Source organism: Macrobrachium nipponense, chromosome 12 (assembly GCF_015104395.2).
Source record: "Macrobrachium nipponense isolate FS-2020 chromosome 12, ASM1510439v2, whole genome shotgun sequence".
NCBI classification, from domain to species: domain Eukaryota; kingdom Metazoa; phylum Arthropoda; class Malacostraca; order Decapoda; family Palaemonidae; genus Macrobrachium; species Macrobrachium nipponense.
This window is the reverse complement of record NC_087205.1, coordinates 34,014,840-34,034,571: the sequence shown is the minus strand read 5'-3', so window position 1 is coordinate 34,034,571 and position 19,732 is coordinate 34,014,840. Positions and strand designations below refer to the sequence as shown.

At 40.4% G+C, this 19,732-nt stretch overlaps 1 protein-coding gene across 2 annotated transcripts in view; it reads right to left on the bottom strand.

The window, feature by feature from the left end:
• LOC135224479 (peptidyl-prolyl cis-trans isomerase FKBP8-like) overlaps nt 1-19,732 on the bottom strand; it is a 150,042-nt gene that overhangs the window by 22,232 nt on the left and 108,078 nt on the right. For both annotated transcript variants that reach the window (XM_064263485.1, XM_064263484.1), the window contains exons 5-7: nt 15,644-15,778; nt 14,652-14,766; nt 3,414-3,584 (exon numbers count right to left, since the gene is read on the bottom strand). In XM_064263485.1, the coding sequence (XP_064119555.1) occupies nt 3,414-3,584; nt 14,652-14,766; nt 15,644-15,778 (421 nt within the window). The remainder of the gene's footprint in view (nt 1-3,413; nt 3,585-14,651; nt 14,767-15,643; nt 15,779-19,732) is intronic.

Genomic DNA, 19,732 nt, shown 5'->3' with positions numbered 1-19,732 from the left:
TTGTCACTGGCGCTCGCACCGAAGCACTTGCACTTGCACTTGCACCGAAGCGTCCAAACACACGTCACGCTCTTGACGGGTAGCAAGCATACGAGCGGGTAATACCGCTTCACGAGAAGAGCGTGAAACAAATTCATCACGTCCTCTAGAGAGCCGCTGGGGAGCTGTACAAACTCTAGAGGGAGACGAATAGGGAGAGAGAGATGAGCGAGGAGAAGGAGAGGGAGACTGTCTAGACCTCTTCACTGGCAGCCTGTCATCCTTCCTGCGACGACGTGGATGCGTCTCTTTCTTAGCAAGAACATCAGCAAGTTGCTGCTGCAACGAGCGAAGAATCTTCTCAGTAGGAGAAGACTCCTTATCAGGGGAGGGGCTGATCCTGCGAGAAGGCGAGGGGCGAGGGGACGCCTTCTTCCTTTTTTTTCTCACAGGAAACAGCCTCTTCCCGCACTCTGAGCGGGGACTGGGGAGGGGCGCTCAAAAGAGTCATCGTCCGATGACTCTCTACTCCTCTTCTGCGGCGGGAAAGCTGCGAAGACGCTGTCAGGCGAAGATCGTCGTTCGGGCGAAAAACCTGGACGTGAAGCGTCCCGATCACAAACGCTCCTTTTCAATGGGCGTGACACTGAATGAGACCTTCACCCCTTACGCGGGGAGGAAGCCTCCGACGAAAAAAAGCACTCCTTGAGGAGGCGTGCACGCGCACGCTCCTTGGCAGTCTGGGTAGCGTCAACAGATACTGCCGAAGGCACGTCAGATCGGTGGGGGTTCCCCGTAACCCTCCTTCGGCTTTCGACATGCTCTCTTCCTGAAACCTGGGAGTCCAGCAGAGGTCCCGGCCTAGATGTTAAATGGGGCCGATCTGACGCACCCTCCACTACACAAGGGGCACTGTCACTACACTTTGCACCTTCACTTTTGCTCTCTAAAGCCAGCACTTTCGATTCTAAATTACGAATCGATTCCAATATCAGAGTAAGGGCATTACCCTCTACAGACACTGTTTCAGGGCCCGAAGGCAACACTACAGGGTTAGGAGTAGCAACTACAGTAGGAGGGTTAATAGGAGAAACATTAACTTCCTGTTTACCTGAAACACTCCTGGAGGAAGACCTCCTTAACCTATCACGCTCAAGCTTTCTAAGATAGGTCTCATACGCCTTCCTTTCAGAATCTGAAAGACAACCAAAAAATCAATAAGGATACTTAAGTAGCCAAAGTTTCCTAAATCCAGATGGAGGTGCTGGAAACAGTTGTTTACAACACCGGCGACAGAAAAAATATGAATAGAAAATGGGAATGGTTCCTGATACCCGCCTCCCAGCGGCGGGAATGGGTACTAACCATCTGACTCCCACTATGTGTGTCGTAAGTTTTTTAAATTCTGTCGGACTTCGGAAAATACAGCTATATATATATCTGACAGGTAAGTTTCATGAACAAAATGCATTTTCAACATTTTGTTGTTTCGTTATTAACCCTTAAACGCCGAGTGGGCGTATTTTACATCAACATTTTTTGTCTCTCAGGTGCCGACTGGACATATTTTATGTCGACATACAAAAGTTTTTTTTTAAAATTCGCGGAAAAATACTTATAGGCCTACCAACTGAAAACTCTTGAATCACTCGCCTTGGGGGATGCTGGGAGTTCACGGATCAAGGTGTTGTTTTGTTTACAATAGTTACGCAGGCGCGCAAGCGCGAATTTCTTTCTTGCTGCACTAAAAAGTATTGGTGACACATCTCGGAAATTATTTCGTCACTTTGACATAATTTTTGTACCATTTTAAATTAGCCATTACATGGAGTATTATATATGAAAATGTGCGCATTTTTATGTAGAATACAACAAAAAATACTCATGGTTGTAGCTTTTATCAGTTATGAGATATTTTCATATAAATAACGATAAGTGCCAAAATTTCAACCTCGGTCAACTTTGAGTCTACTGAAAATGGTCGAAAAAATGCAATTGTAAGCTAAAACTCCTATATTTTAGTAATATTCAATCATTTACCTTCATTTTGCAACAAATTGGAAGTCTCTAGCACAATATTCTGATTTATGGTGAATTTATGAAAAACTTTTCCCTTACGTCCGCGCGGTAACTCTTCCGAAAAAAATCATACGTTCGATTGTGGTAATGTTTGCACCTTTTAAAATTAGCCGTTACATAAAGTTTTATATGTGGAAATGTGGTCAATTTCATGTACAATACAACTAAAAACAACTCATGGTTGTAGCTTTTATCAGTTTTGAAATATTTTCATAAAAAATGATAAGAGACAAATTTTCAACCTTCGGTCAACTTTGACTCTACCGAAATGGTCGAAAAACACAATTGTAAGCTAAAACTATTACAGTCTGGTAATATTCAGTCATTTATCTTCATCTTGAAATAAATTCGAAGTCTCTAGCACAATATTTAGATTTATAGTGAATTTAAAAAAAACTTTCCTTCCCTCAGCACGCGGATTCTCCGTCGCAAATCTCCGAAATGCGTACGTCGCATTCTTGGAATATTTGCTTCGTTTCATATTAGGCATTTCATAGAGTTTTATATATGAAAATGTGCACAATTTCATGTAAAATAAAACAAAAAATATTCGAAGTTTGTAGCTTTTCTAATTTCTGAAATAATTGCATATAAAAAAAATATATAAAAAAATTCGACATTCGGTCAACTTTAACTCGTCAGATATGGTCGAAAACTGCAATTGTAAGCTAATACTCTTGCAGTTTAGTAATATTCAATCATTTGTCTTCATTTTGAAACAAATTGGAAGTCTCTAGGACAATATTTAGATTTATGGTGAATTTTTGAAAAAAATATTTGTTTACGTCCGCGTGTTACGAATTCATGCATCATTTTGATAACATTTTCTCTGTGTTGCTTTTATCGTTTTACAACGTGTTATATACCAAAATGATTGCAATTTAGTGTACATCACAATGAAAAAAAAAATAAAAAAAATTAACTCGTTACCTTTAACAGTTTTGCGCATAAGCAGCGTTTGAATACAATTATATGTGAAATTTTTTTTTTTTGGGGTTTTTTTTTTTTTTTTTTTTTTTTTTTTTGTTTTTTTGCTATCATATATTGCATTATTTATATATGATAACGATAATTTTTTTCATTTCTGATGGTTGCATACTAAACTTCAGGCAATGACAAAAAAAGGAGCCAAAAATGAACTCTTAATCTTGAAAACTAAGCGCGCTGTGATTTTTTGAAAAAAATATTTTTTCCGCTTCCGTGCTCACTCCGAGACCCCCTGGCACACGGAAGACGATTTTCAACATACCCCTTCGGCGTTTAAGGGTTAATTGCTTACCCAAATTGTAAAATCGGATTATTGTAAGACAAATTATTGTAACTTGAACACTACCTGTATTATTCTATGAGCTTACCTTTCCTTTTCTGAACAGGGCTTTGACATTATTAGGTTGACATCTCAGAACTGCTTCAAAAGATTTCAAAGCAACCTCATATGCTTCTACCTTCATCTGCGCTGCCCCCATGTTGTTGAGAGCTTTCAACCGTTCTTCCAATATACCTTGAACTTCCGGTCTAACTTCCTCCTGGAAAACAATATGATGTTAACATCAATCTCAAACAAGACTAAACTTAAATGTCACAATTTCGAATACATTCAAAATGGCTGCTTTGCTTCAACATCCTTCATTAACTATGAATGAGTTCAACCATGCATTTGTTCAATATACTCAAACTCAATGACGAAAACATTTTAAAATTTGTTTGAACAGTCTTTAGTTAAAATTGTTCTCCCAGAAGAGTAAAAAAAGATCAGTGCTTTGAAACAAATAAATCTAAAGAAGGCACAAATGATAAGTAATATTTCTTATTTACCATCCAAAGATTTACAATAGTACTCTCCTTTAATCAAAACATCATTCAGCACATAAAAACTGAGAGAAATACCTTGAATAACAATTTGAGACTAACAATATGGTTAACATCATGATCATCTAGGAATGGCTAAAAATTAGACTGAAAAGTGTTTGTGTTAATAAAATAAAAATTAATAGACAGCAGTGCTCCAACTTACATGTACAGCAACAAGAAAAGACCTTGAAAAACTATAAAGCAAGCCTTTTAACCCATTAAATCCCAACTTTTGTATTTTATGAGATTCTGGATTTTGTTGCAAAATATTATATATTTAAGAGTTAAGAATACATATGAAGTAGAAAGAAAAAATCTATTTCTAATAGTAAGCTTACAATAAGCTGTCCTCAAATGAGGACGCTGGAATAAAGGGGTATAAAATCACGTTTTCAAGCTGTCCTCAATTGAGGACACTGGGACAATGGGTGTTAGGTTTATATTTCCTAAATAAAGTATCTTCTTTGTAAGTAAAGATAAACAAATACATATTATCAGTCTAGTTGAATGTTTTGAATTCTAATTTAGTATTACAGCTGAAAAAATGTAATTTTATAAGCCAAATTTACTTTTTTTTATTGCAATACCTTATGAACTTATTTTCTTTTATGATAAGAGCTGAGGCATTCAATACAAAGAGTCACATTACATTTAGGGCAAGAGGTCCTTAGATCTGCTGTATATGTTTTGTTCAAACCCATTGTTGACTGTTGCGTTTTTCAATAAAATGGTCTTTACCATCATACCGAACATCAGTAAAACTTGTATATGACTGTAAAGTACCACAAGGTCTTCCTACTAAGCCTTCCAAGCAAGCCAACTTCAAGTGAGCTATAGATATTACCTTTTTGAAATCTAATAAACTCAGCTGTATGTTACCATGTCCTTGGACCAATGCCTCGAATAGAAACAGAATATTTCCCTAACAACCAATCATGGTATCCTACAATACCCATGCATTTATTTTAGTTGAATATTGCATTTGGTTGAGGAGCGCTTCCTTTTGACTTTGATGACTTCACCCAACGGTGTACCTTTGCAAGGCATTTTAGTGTTGTAATTAGTTCCAACGTTCACATTTGTTATCAAGCCATTTTACCATCAGTACTACATCTTCACTGGTGTCAAACCTGTAGTCATGTGAGCCTCTTGATTCTTTTTTTCATCCCATGAGCTGATTTCAATGCACAGTTCTTCAAACGAATTTCACAATGCTTGAAACCTAGTATATATATACTTCATAGGTGGACTAATAATTCATATTCAGTAAAATAATTATAAAAAAAGACAGTATGAGATTCTGGATCAGCTACAGTATCAAGCATTTTCAAAACAACTTTTGAACCCAGTGCTAAAGCATCATTCTGTTCTTGTTGGGGATTCTTACCTCGGTAAAGATCAAAATTAGAACAGTAACCCAAGGTCCCAAAAAGCGCCAAAAGTTTACATCCAAACCTTATAGGTTTCACCTGGCTAAATTGCTTCAGTTAGTTATGCCTATGATTTCATCAACAATAATACATTCCTAAAATGCTGCATTTTGAGTCAATGATTTCTAAAGCTTCGAAATCAAGCTTCTTACTTTGAATCCTTTATCCCATTTATTATTTGATGCATCAGCATTATCACAGAAATGCACAATCTTACAAATTATATATATATATATATATATATATATATATATATCATATATATATATATATATATTTTCTGGGCTCAGCTCGTGTAGCTGCGCGAAATATCCCTTTAGAATTCTATTATTTCTAGGGTAAATGTACTAAACACAATACCAGAGAATAAATAAAATAAAGAAAAAGGTCAGTGTAACTGACTCGCTCACCCTCCAGGAGGGTGTCGGTATGAACACTAGGCGAGTGAGACCACTACCACGAGCCAAATGCCAATAGAAATCTCCCACTACAAAAACCCTCCAAGAGGGGAGCCGTCCCACAGAGTGAGCAGCTCGTACTACTACTACTCCATCCCATGCTGCCGACTGCTGCGCCTCTGGTGGCCATCCTTTTCAGTTAGCGCACACGAGTCACACGTGTTATTTTTCTCTCTGTGTTTTTTGTGCCCTTTCTTCGGATTATCTATAATGGAGCGTGCAGCTATCGCAGCAGCTAAGTTAAGTACTCAGTATTTACAGTTGTTGGTTTTTTCCGGCCCTGAGACAGTATTTGCCGTTTTTTAGGTATAAATACGAGGTCCTCGGGGTCTGTAAGCATGGCAAGCATGGGTTCGTGCCTCGTGGTGGGTTCGTTCTTGGTCTCCCATACCTAGAACATCCCCTTATTTATGTACGCTCTATATTATTATCCGCTTTACGTAGGTTACGGTCTACTCAGGTTTTTCATGCATGCATGTATTTTACCTTATGTAGGCTTCTTCTATCCAGACCCTAGTCCAGGTTCTTAGTATCGGCCTCTGACTAGCTTTGAGTGGTAGACTTGCCTTCGGGTTAGTCGTACACTCCTGGATTTTTTCTCCTGCTATATTACTTTCTTTCTTTCATTTTATTTATCTATAATATGTATTTCGTTATAGTTAGGTTAGTTAGGCGTCTGGCTTAGCCTAGGTCCGGCTCATTGAGCCTATTCTACCGCTCATCAGTTCGGTCGCTTCCCCATGAGCATCTCTCTGATTAGTTGGTTTTGGCCCAGTGGGCCTATATGCTACCGCTTTTCAGTCAGTTGCTTCCCGATAGCATCTCTCTGATCAGTTGGTTTATCCTAGGCTTAGTTGTCGTATTTTAGTCTTACCGCCTCGTGGTCACTACGTGATCACGGTCAGCCAGGACGCCTGTCCAGTCTCCCTTCCCCCCCCTCGCCCGCTCTTCCATAGAGTCGGGCGGGGGTGGTCGTCTGCCCATTGCTCGCTCCGCCCATTAGCGAGTCCCTGCCTCCCTCTCTCTCCTCAGACGGAGGGGCGGGGGAGTCGGACAGACCCAGACTGGTCTCGACCTCTCCGGCTTCTCGGTCCGGCCGGGTGGTACGTAGTGGGGGGTACTGGCCTTTCCCCCCCTCCGTTGCTACCTTGTCGCTCCGGGCTAGCTCGAGCCTGTATGTCTTCTCGCCCTTTCCCACCTTACTAGCGCTCCTCCCTGATCGGAGTCCTGGTATCCAGCGGAAAGATGTTATCCACCCACAGAGTGGACCGGACATGCAGTGGGTCCCTGCTAACCTTACCGTATGGCTGAGTTACTACACTCCGCTACGCCTGGACTTAGTCCGGTTCGTTGGTGCTTAGGTTTAAGTTATCTATAAGTTTATCTTAAGTTTCTTAACCATCCCCCTCCCTTACGTGTCTTACCGGATCTCTCCGGGATTATAGCCTATTCAGGCGATGCAGGGAGGGGTTATGCCAAAATTTTTTCCGAGCTCCGGCATGCAACGGAGTTCTTCTGTCCTTTAGTCTGTAAGTGATACCTTTTAAGATGCTCATGTGTCTCCCCACTTACAGGCCACCAACTGTGAGCATCCGGGATGTTCCGCCACACTTCAGGACCCATGTGGACACGAAGTTTGCCGGTCCCATGCTCCATGCGCGACTCCGCACGGGACATCCAGGTCTGGTACCATGAGACGTGTACCATATGTTTACGATCTGGTGGAGCCAGCTTTTGGAAGGGGTTAAGTATTCCATCTCCAGTAGCTGCTCCGCTTCTATTTTAGTGCTTAAGTTTTCATCATTTACTTTAACTTAAGGCATCTAGTTTAAGGTTATACTTTAAGTTTTAGTTTTAAGTGATTCTTAAAATCTAAACTATGCCCTCTCTTACAGGCGCCGGCAGTAAGGGACACCGCACTGGCTACCCTGCGGGCCTGGGTCGGCGGTTTTTGGCAAGAACGCCGCCAAGGGTCAGCCCTACATCCTGGAGAAGCGGTTGGCATTATTAATCTTCCCGGAGGCAAGGCGACAGGGTACGTCGACCCGGTAGAGGCGGACCCGACTATCGCCTTCATCCAACAACAGCTGGCTGCCTCCTTAACTGATCAAGACCAGGATATCTCCACGGATGTCGCAACCCTGGATATTAATGTTGAAACCTATGGTAGGTATAGACGACCTGTTGGTCGAGGTAGGTAAGGTGGACACCCAAGGGTCACCCTTGGGCGTAACTGTTTCTTCTACCCCTGCAACCTCTCCATCCTTCCAAGGCTTTACGGGTGACGAATTATATACTCCTCCTGACGCTTCGTTAGACCTAAGGTCAAGGCTAAAGTGATGACCTTGACTAAGACGTCATCGTCGTCTAAGAAGACGACCTCGACTTCATCCTCCTCACGTAAGTCTCCGGCTGGGAATCCCGGACCAGACAGGTCTAAAGCTTCTAGCTCCGGCTCTAAGTCCTCGAGAAAGTAAATCCTCCAGAGAGAGATCTCGCACTACGGCAGAGCCACCAGTTCCGCTACCATTGGTTCCGATTCAGAGCCTCCCTCCACCTCCGCAGCAGCTCCGGCTTTGGACTCCAATGCTGGCCTGTTGCAACAGGTGGGCGACCTGGTTGGGTCCCTAAAGAGTAGTATGGAACAAATGATCTCTCGTCTGTCGAATAGGATTACTTCCCAAGACACCATTATAGCCGGGCTGAGAGAAGCTCCTCTAGCCTCTCCTTCACTTTCCAACACAAGTGGAACTCAGCTTCCTCCGTAGACTCACTACCTGCTTTCTCTATGAACAACCCATGGAGAGTAGCGTCATACCGCCCCCTTCCAGGACGGTCTCATCTCTATACCGGAATTTGGGACTCGAAGAATAGAGGACTTCGAGTTCTACCCGGAAGGCCTTCCCCAGCCTCCGTTCATATGGCTACGCAAGGCTCACGCCTTCGGCTATGGTTCGGGACGATAGGGTACCAAAGGAGGACAGTCCTCTATTCACGAGACCAGGCTCAGAGAGAATGGCTCAGGTGTTTAGAGGACATGGATTGTTTCTAATACCAAGATACCACCATTTAAAAGTCCCTTTACCATTTTCACAATGGATGAGAGTACCCCGCTCCCGTTCCTAACCAAGATAGCGAGGTCGACCATCCCAGAGCACCCAGAAGGGGGAACCTATGCCTCAGTTGAAGGAAGCAGATCCCACATCTCCGTTACTCCCCTCAGTTGGAGAATTGTGGGAAGACTTGCCGAAAAAACACATTCTCAGCTGGCAAACTCAAACCGGACTGTGCTATGGAGCAGTTTGGTGAAAAGCTACCCAGGCTCCCAGATAGTCTTATTCAGGCTGAATTTGACGCAAAATCACGACTAGCCAGATCAATCAACTATGGCTATGTCTGAGGTAGCAACCATGGCCTATGGATCAGAACCGATTTTTAAGCTCATGACCAAGCCCTGACTCAACGGTACAGTCAGATATGTTCGAGTTTGCCACTGCTAGAACGAATTGTAGGAAACATGTCCTACAAGAGGCAACCATTCGACATGAGCCGAATAGGTTACTCTCCTCTAACATCTGGGGAGCAGATCTCTTCCAGAAGCTATGGTTAAGGAAGTCCAGGCAGAGGCTACGAGGTTGAACCAGAGCCTTAAGGACCGTTGGGGCCTTACGGCTAAGAGGAGGCAAAGACCTGACAAGTAGAGGTAAGGGACAGAGGAAACCCAGACGTTTCCAACCTTACCAGAAAAAGCAACCACGCTTTCCTCAACAAGTTCCAGCAGTGCCGTTAGTGCAGACAGCCCAACCTTCCACTTCTAAAGGTCAATCACAGCCAATTTATGTGATATCCCCTCAGCCTCAGCCCTCCACCTCCTACGCCATCTCTCCAGCTTACAATCAAGCCTTCGAGAGTCAAGCTTCACAGAAGTATGACCGCTCGGTAAGGAGGCAGAGGTAATTGCGGTCCTTTCGTGGGAGAGGATCGGGAGGCCCCTTTAATAGGGGAAAGCACTTCAGAGGAGGCCGAGGCGGTTACCAGAACCAATGAAGAACTTCAGGTAGGAGGAGGCTGTTTCACTTTCGCCACCGGTGGAACACTTCAGCCAATGGGCTCAGAGCATAGTGTCAAAAGGGCTGGGTTGGAGCTGGTTGACGAACCCAACCTCCCCCCAGCAAGACCTTTCCGTCAACTTCCTTCCAAAGAATTGACAGAGTACGCGGAGGACCTCCTTCAGAAAGGAGCTATAGCGAGAGTCAAGAGATTAAAATTTCAAGGTCGCTTGTTCAGCGTGCCAAAGAAGGCTCACAAAAAAGAAGGGTAATCTTAGACTTGTCCCGCTTAAACTTAGCCATCCGCTGCGACAAGTTCAAGATGCTCACGATCTCACAGGTGCGGGACCTTACTTCCCCGTGGGGCCGTCACCACCTCTATCGATCTTACAGACGCCTACTATCATATCCCATTGCAAGACACTTCCGTCCCGTATCTGGGTTTCAAGATAGGAGACCAGACATCTCCTTCAAGGTAGTTCCATTCGGGACTCAACGTGGCACCCAGAGTGTTCACGAAGCTAGCGGAAGTGGGTAGTGCAACAACTCAGATCACAAGGGATTATGGTAGTAGCGTATCTCGACGATTGGTTGATCTGGGCCCCAACAGTCGAGGAATGCAACAGAGCTACACTGGAAGTGATTCAGTTCCTGGAATATCTAGGCTTCAAGATAAAACAGGTCCCAAATCAAGACTCACTCCAGAGTCAGACTTTCAGTGGCTGGGCATTCAATGGAATCTATCCTCCCACACTCTGTCGATTCCATCAACCAAAAGGAAAGAAATAGCGAAGTCAGTCAAGCAATTTCTAAGTCACAAACTAGCGTCAAGGAGAGCTCAGGAAAGGATCCTCGGCTCTCTCCAGTTTGCAATCAGTGACGAACGTCTTAATGAAAGCCAAACTGAAAGACCTAACCAGAATCTGGCGCTCGCGAGCAAATGTCAGGTCCCAGGGACAAACTATCCTCAGTGCCTCTGATTCTAAAGAATCGACTTGGGCCGTGGCGAGAGTCAAAAGAATTTGTCAATGTCAGTACCCCTTCAGTTCCCTCCACCAGGGATCACCATCCACACAGACGCGTCCTTAAGCTGGCTGGGGAGGGTATTCCCAGGTCAAAAAGGTTCAAGGGACTTGGTCACCTCAGTTTCCGTCAGTTCCATATAAACGTACTGGAGGCAATGGCAGTGTTCTTGACTCTAAAAAGGTTACGCCCACCAAGTACTCCCACATAAAGCTAGTCCTGGACAGCGCAGTGGTAGTACATTGTATAAACAGAGGAGGCTCAAGTCACGTCATCTAAATCACGTCATGATAGCCATCTTCTCCCTGGCAGACAAGTTCAGTTGGCATCTTTCCTCCACTCACATAGCTGGAGTGAGAAACGTCATAGCAGACGCCTTATCCCGATCAGTACCCCCTAGAGTCGGAATGGTCACTGGACAACAGTTCGTTCCAATGGATCCTTCAAAGAGTCCCAGGGCTACAGGTGGATCTCTTCGCATCCAAGCGAACCACAAACTACCGTGTTATGTAGCCCCCAACCTGGACCCTCTGGCCTATGCACGGACGCCCTGGCTCTAGACTGGAACAACTGGGAGAAGATTTATGTCTTCCCTCCAGTGAATCTCCTCATGAAAGTATTGAACAAAACTCAGGACATTCAAGGGTCAAGTGGCTCTAGTGAGCCCCAGACTGGCCGAAGAGCAACTGGTATCCTCTAATTTTGGAGCTGGGCCTTCGTCCTCTTCGGATCCCCAGTCCCAAGCTCTCCCAGTCAGTACAAACGAAGACTGTGTTCGCTTCCTCAGGGATTCTCAAAACCCTAACTTTATGGATTTCATGAAGTTTGCGGCAAAAAGAGATGCGAATATTGACCCTCAGAATATTCTCTTCTTGAATCCGATAAAAGGGATTCAACTTTGAGACAGTATGATGCTGCTGTCAAAAAGTTAGCAACCTTCCTGAGAGAATCAGATATTAGAATCATGACAGTTAATTCAGCTATATCCTTTTTCAGATCCTTATTGAAAAAGGTTTAGCAGCTAGCACGATTTACGACAAACAAGTCAGCTTTGAAAAAGATATTTCAATTTGGATTTAACATAGACTTGACGGATTCCTACTTCTCGTCTATTCCTAAGGCATGTGCTAGACTTAGGCCTTCTGTGAGGCCTACGTCAGTTTCATGGTTCTTAAACGATGTTCTAAAACTGGCTTCCGAAACCGATAATGACACATGCTCGTTTATGATGCTCTTAAGAAAAAACCCTATTTTTATTAAGTTTAGCTTCAGGAGCAAGAATTTCAGAACTGTCGGCTTTATCCAGGGATCCGGATCATATTCAATTCCTTCCCACAGGGGAAGTCCTACTTTCTCCGGAACGTAGCTTTTTAGCAAAGAATGAAGATCCTTTGATGAGGTGGGAACCTTGGAAGGTACTACCCCTTCCACAAGATGTATCCCTTTGTCCAGTTTCAACCTTACGAGCCTTTCTGTCCAGGACCTCCTCATCTCATCGGGGCCCCTCTTTAAGAGGGAAAAGGTGGAACTTTATCCATTAAAGGCATCAGGCAGCAAATCCTGTACTTTATTAAACAAGCCAATCCTGACTCTTTCCCGAAAGCACATGATGTCAGGGCAGTAGCCACCTCAATTAATTACTTCCAACATATGAACTTCGATGATTTGAAAAAGTATACCGGATGGAAATCGCCGACAGTGTTCAAACGTCACTACCTTAAGTCCTTGGAAGCTCTGAAATTCCCAGCAGTAGCAGCGGGTAACATAGTTTCCCCTGACTCTAGCTAAATTGTAGTAGAAGATTCAGTCCTCCTTTCTACCTGCCTCACCCAACAGTTCGTCTATTCCTACCTTGTTCATTTGCATTCACCTTGTGTCTTAGCTGCTTTTATGATAGTGTAGTGCCCCTTATTGTCTGGCTAGGGACACTCACAGATGATTACAAACATTGATCTCATGGATGTTACCCCCTTATTTTTATGCTAGGGGATACATCATATTACAATGGTTACGGGTTTTGTATATTAAGTCATATACATTCCTTATATATTATTATTGTTGGTTGTTTTGTTTATCGTTTATATTAATTTGCTATTATTCTTTTTTTTTTTTTGATACATGCTGTTACACAGATATCATTGGAGACATGTAAATCATTTTACCTGTATATATGTAAATTACCTTATGTTATCAAACATGATTAGGTTTAAGGGTAATTTAAGCATAATTTTTATTTTTATATCACTGTGTATATGTATCTTTTTAGCAATTATATTCTCTTTATATATATTTTATCTTTTATTTGAGACCTATTCTGATTATTTTATTTTATTACTTTGTTTACTTTATTTACAATCTTGTGCTATTTCTCTGGTACGATTTCGCGCAGCAACACGAGCTGAGCCCCAGAAAGGGATTTTGACGTAAGGAAAAATCTATTTCTGGGGCGAAAAATTGGCTCGTGTCGCCAGCGAAATCCCACCCTACCCATCCCTTCGCTCAAGATTGTCTGCTAACTTCAGGATGGCCACAGAGGCGAGCAGTCGGCAGCATGGGATGGAGTAGTAGTAGTACGAGCTGCTCACTCGTGGGACGGCTCCCCTCTTGGAGGGTTTTTGTAGTGGGAGATTTCTATTGGCATTTGGCTCGTGGTAGTGGTCATCACTCGCCTAGTGTTCATACCGAAACACCCTCCTGGAGGGTGAGCGAGTCAGTTACACTGACCTTTTTCTTTATTTTATTTATTCTCTGGTATGTGTTAGTACATTTACCTAGAAATAATAGATTAAAGGATATTTCGCTGGCGACACGAGCCAATCGCCAGAAATAGATTTTATCCTTACGTCAAAATCCCTTATATATATATATCTATATCTATATATATATATATTATATATAATATAAAAACATATATATATGATATATATATATATATATATATATATATATATATATATATATATATATATATATGTGTGTGTGTGTGTGTGTGTGTATATATATATATATATATATATAAGAGAGAGAGAGAGAGAGAGAGAGAGAGAGAGAGAGAAGAGATTCTCCACAACTTTTTCAAGAAGTATTTTGAATAATAACAAAATAATATTTACCATGAATGGATATTCTCTTATTGAGTGTGATCACAATAGAGATAAGAACGAATCTGAGACAAAAATCGAGGTAAATCAGTAAGTTCAGGTCCCACATACTTTGACAGGTTTGAACATGATTTATACCACTTCATCCCAGCGTCCTCATTTGAGGACGCAATTTTCAGTCAATTATGAATAACTTCATTTGCTTTATAATACACAATTTTTACTTAGAATGGTTGAGTAATTCATTAATTTATAATACTTTATGAAATTTATTTCAAATTAATTGTTATAACTTGGAAAAAGATACTTGAAATTATGATAGGATTAGAGAGAATTTTAGTGCAAGTTTGGTTGTTCATAAAAGACCTATAAAATTCTTAATACATATAAAAAAACTTTCATGGGTTGAATATGATAGATTAGCATTAAATTTATTCAAAGTAATATGATATAATTTATGCATTAATTTATTCAAATATAATGAATAGATAAGAGAAAAGGATAAAAAAAATGTTTGAAATGTGTGTCCTCAAATGAGGACGCTGGGATATAATGGGTTAATTACAACTGTAAAAGCAGTTTGACTATAAAAGTTCCCAAAAGTATTAATAGTTTTCATAAACCTCACATGCATACAACCCTAAATTAAACACAAGTAAAAATTATTTGTAAAAATCTCACCCCATATTCTTCCTCTGCATCGTCTAAGTAATCAATGGCTGCACTATAGCACTGGATAGCCAGAGAATATTCTTGTCTGTTGAACCACCAATTTCCACGCTCACGTTTACGATTCCTGCAGTTGGTAAAAAGGTATATTAAAATGTCTTGACCATGATAATTGAAACATTCAAATTTTTTTACCCTTAATAATCTCTTGGAAGTAATGTGGCCTAGAAGAAAGAGCCCATCATTCTCTGGAGAAATTGCTTTACTCCCTCCATTCTTTCATTTTAATTGTGAGGCCAGAGAGATGAGCATCCCAATACCATTATCCACCCCAGTTCCCGTGGATATGAAGTGGGTCTAATCCTAAAGAAGGAAACAAATTACCTATTGTACTACATACTGGAAAGTTATGTACCTTATCACTGGAGTTAAGTTTTAAGGCTATTCTTAAACTATCATTGTAACAACAGTTTTCATCCCACCATCTGGATATTATTGGCCATCAATATGTTGACTTGATAATATTGTATGTGGGCTTTAACCTGCCCCTTGCTTCTATGTGAAGCCATGGAGCCCATTTTCCTATTCTGATTTGAATCTTTTTAGTCTCACTGCACTAACTTAAGACAAACCCATACAATTTACTTCTGTTTCTGATGTGTATGATTCTTACCGGTGCTTTACTTTTTGCAGTCTCCTTCCTTTATGTCTACGTAAGTCCCAGTCTTGTGTATTTCTTTTGTCAAGAGTTCTTTAAAGACATCCTTTTGTAACTGCATTATTGCTGCAACAGTTCTGTTACACTATATGTACTATATTATGTCAATTTACCTTCCTTTCTTGCATCATATAAAGAATGAAAATGCTTTATGAATACATTTCCAACTTGAATTGCAAGTCAATGGACTCTGTAGGCTCATTCTATATGAAGAGGGGCTTATCTTCTGAATAATAATGTATAAATAATAATAAGAACCAACATAAATAGAGGGAAAGTCACTGACCCTATGACTATCCTTTGGTCGATGGGGACCTCAGCTGGGGGTTTTTCTGGGGCAAAATCCAGCAACTCAACCTTATAAATAAGATTAGTGTCTCCTGGAATACTGGGAGGCAACCCTTTGGCACCGAATGCAAACCTGAAAAGAGGAACAGAAAATCATGTCTCATTTCAGCTACATAAATCAACTGCTACCTTATCACCTGTTTGGAGATTCTTGATATTACAGTAATTATGCCTTTTTTTATGGTGTAGTCACTGTCTCAACCTGAAAAGGATTACCTTTCCATGGTCTATCCAGAGCTCCATGGTGACCAGACTAATGTCATAGAGTATTAATGGACTCAGAATAACAAGGCATTTTCTATTATCCTTAGCGAACACTAATACCCAGTTTACCTACGTCAAAATCACATGAAGTGGTGCCTATGCACATACACACCGTCATGTTGTTTACATACGACCAAAATCTGACCAAGACACCATTCCTTTCTCTGGTCATTGAGAAACCAGAGCTCAGAGAAGTTCGTTCTACTCTTATTGATTCAGCTAACTGCTTAGTTTTAAGTTCCAGTTAAAAATTTTTTTAGTTTAGACTGTACAGAAATGATTTACTGAGAGTGAAAGCCATAATCAGCTTATTTCATCGGCTCTTCTTATGATATATGGTAGTTAGGGTAGGTCCGAGAATTTAGCTCTTCACTTATTAATTTCATTACCAAGGTTCATGGAATCATATAACTGAAAGCTAAGTGTACAATTTAAACTCAGAGAGTTTCATTCTTCGATTATTGATTTCAATACAGAAGTTCATGGAAACTTACAACCTGAAAGCCAAGTATGTAATTTCAAGTTCCAGGTAAAAATACTTTAGTTTAGACTGCAGGACAATGATTTTAGCGTGCGTAACAAGCCGCAAGCTGGCCTTTTTGCCAGTAGAAGTCGGCGCTTCTTACATTTTGCGATCGCTAGCTGCTTGTAGAAGGGAAAGTTGTTTTGAAGAATTTTTATCATTCTATTTAAAAGTTTTAACTAATGAAATGTCCCATAATTATTATCAATAATATAATATAAATAAATAGATAATCTGTTCAGATAACGATGTCGGGAATAGCCTACCAGGCAGTACCCTACAATCTACGTACGTCAATTCAGTAAGAATATGTTAGCTAGACTGTAGTAGATTTTGTCTGCAGCCTATAATCTAGGATTATGTATCATTAAGGGTTAACAGAAATAACCTGCATTGGACAGTAACCTAAATTAAAGTAAAATTTAGGGACATATCCTGTTAGGCTATAGGCCTAGGCAGTAACTTACGTTTATACCAAAGACCTTAGGATTAGATAAAAGGCTACAGACATTTGCCATTTTTATATACCCTGTATATTTAAGCATTGTCTAAATACTGTTGGCTATCATGTACATAATCTTAAAAGGGAATTAATTAATCTAGAGTGGTGAGTGGTTTGAACAATAACCTACAGTAGGCTAGCTGAAAAGCTAGCCTAGCTATAGTAGACCAAAAAACAGTTAATCAGGACTTGACAATAACCTATACTATGTGATAGCCTAACTATAAAGTTTCACATTAGTCTTTTACTGTTTTATACAGTAGATCAAAAACAGTACATAGACCAAATGGACTATGAGGTAGTAGCCTATCTTAAAGGCTACAAATTACAGCTGGTTAATCCCATATCTTTAAAGGTAAATTAGTCAGGATTAGACAATAACCCATACTAGGTGTTAGCCTAACTAAAAGTTTCACATTAGTAATTTGTTTTATATAGTAGACCAACAACAGTACATAGACCAAATGGACTATGAGGTAGTAGCCTATCTTAAAGGCTACAAATTACACCTAGTTAATCCCATACCTTTTAGGGGGCCGGCCAGAACCCTTATATATGGGGGTATAGGGCAAAAAATGCAGTCATAAAAAAATTCATGGAGCTTCATATGGCAATTAAGAATACATATATGAAATATTTCATCAAGGCTTATTGAGTTACGTTTACTAATTGATCCGTACAAGAAAATGCAATATTTCTTGTTATCGTAAAATTTTAAAATTACTGTCAAAGAAATTGTGAGAAATGGCATCTGTAGAGATTCCATGAGTTGCAGATGGGAGTCAGTCAGCTACCAAGTTCAACCATGATTTAGTGCGAGCACAAACCTCGGGTTGTTTACACATTCGAGTTTCACCTCTGATATTCGCTTGCTTTTACGTATGTTTATCTATGTTTCGGCAAGAATTTCATCATGCCAATGAGGAAAAGACAAGGAAAGCATCTCGCTAACATACAGACGAAGAAAAATGGCTCAAATATGATTACAGAATATCATAATATACGCGATATTAACGTAGTTAGTGACGAGAGAGAGGGAGGGTTGCGTAGTAAGTAACGCCCCCATCTTGCCTGACGCACGTCACACTGTGCCCCAGGCTACGATCTTTGAGCAAAGGGATCTTCACTAATGATAAATAACATAGTTTTGGTTTATTAATACCGAAAAAGGAATATGAAATTCATAATAATCATGATTTATTAAATTGTCTATGTAAAAAGAGAGTACAGTGGTCCCCCCGTATTCGCGGGGGATGCGTACCAGACCCCCCCGTGGATAGTTAGAACCCGCGAATGTTTGGAACCCCTATGAAAATGCTAAAAACAGCCTATTTTGTTAGTTAAAACTGAAGAAAACCCACTAAAAATTTTCATACTTGGTTTTTTAATAGTTTTATCACAAAAAGTGCATTTTATGATGAAATTCATCAAAAAAACCAGGAATTTGTGGATATTTCTCATAGAAAAAATACCGCGAATGCGTGAATTTTCCGGCAAAGAAAAATGCCAGGGAAAACGTCCCCCAGAGAAATCCGCCGAATGTGTGAGTCCGCGAATCTGGAGAACGCGAATACGGGGGGTCCACTGTACACCTTCGAGTTTCACCTCTGACATTCTCTTGCATTTACGTTTGTTTATCTTTGTTTCGGCAAGAATTTCATCATGCCAAAGAGGAAAATACAGGGAAAACATCTCGCTAACATACAGAAGAAGAAAATTAGCTGTAATAAGCCGAGTTAGTGAAGGAGAGAGAGAGAGTTGTGTAGGAAGGAGTGCCCCGTCTTGCCCGACGCAGTGCCCCAGGCTACGATATATGAGCAAAGGGATCATCATTTATGATTAAATTATGATAAATAAAATAGTTTTGGTTTATTAATACAAAAAAGAAATATACATTCATAATAATCATTATTTATTAACATTGTCTTTATAAAAACATGAAGGAAAATTTGAATGCCCATATCTCAAAACTATACTTATTGACCTACATACTAACGAAAAAATAATTTTGTCTCATATAAATAAAGTTGAGACAAATAAAGTATCTTGAGATTTATTTGCGCTAACCAGAAGCAAGAAAGTTGCTCTGATTTGAGTTTAATACAGCAAAACAAAATTACCTCGCAATCGCCCTCAGCAATTTCCAAAACGGTAACTTTCTGTTTTTATATAGCCTTTACATTTGATCTAAAATAATCTGGATGAGGTAATGCCCTATGCTGGGCTACGAGAGAACAATTAAGAAACTTCCTATTGTTGGTGTACTAGTTGGTGTGTACTAAGTGGTAGTTTAACCCAAATAGTCTAGGATGGGTTATAAACAGTATCCTAGGTGTAATTAAATAACCCAAAGCCATTTAAAAACAGTGGCTTGGGCTAACTAAACAAATTAATACATAGGATATTAGTCCAAATGGAATGACAATTCAAATTAAAATTTTATATAGCTAGTGCAAAAAGACTAATACTGTACAGCCATAGACAGCTGTCAAAACTAACTTAAACCTCAAAGGGCTTATCCCAGATTTCTAATAGAATCTATTACAAAAATGGATACTATGAGGAACTACAGAGGTGTCCTTCATTAATAATTTAATACTGACTGGCTTCTAATAACAACTTGCTTTATATCACAACAGGGCTGCCATTATGTAGGACCTTCAGTTCAAGTGTTCCGTATCAAATTGCTTGGGTAATTTTGTGTCAGTGGGTATGGCTCATACCAATTGCATGGGTAT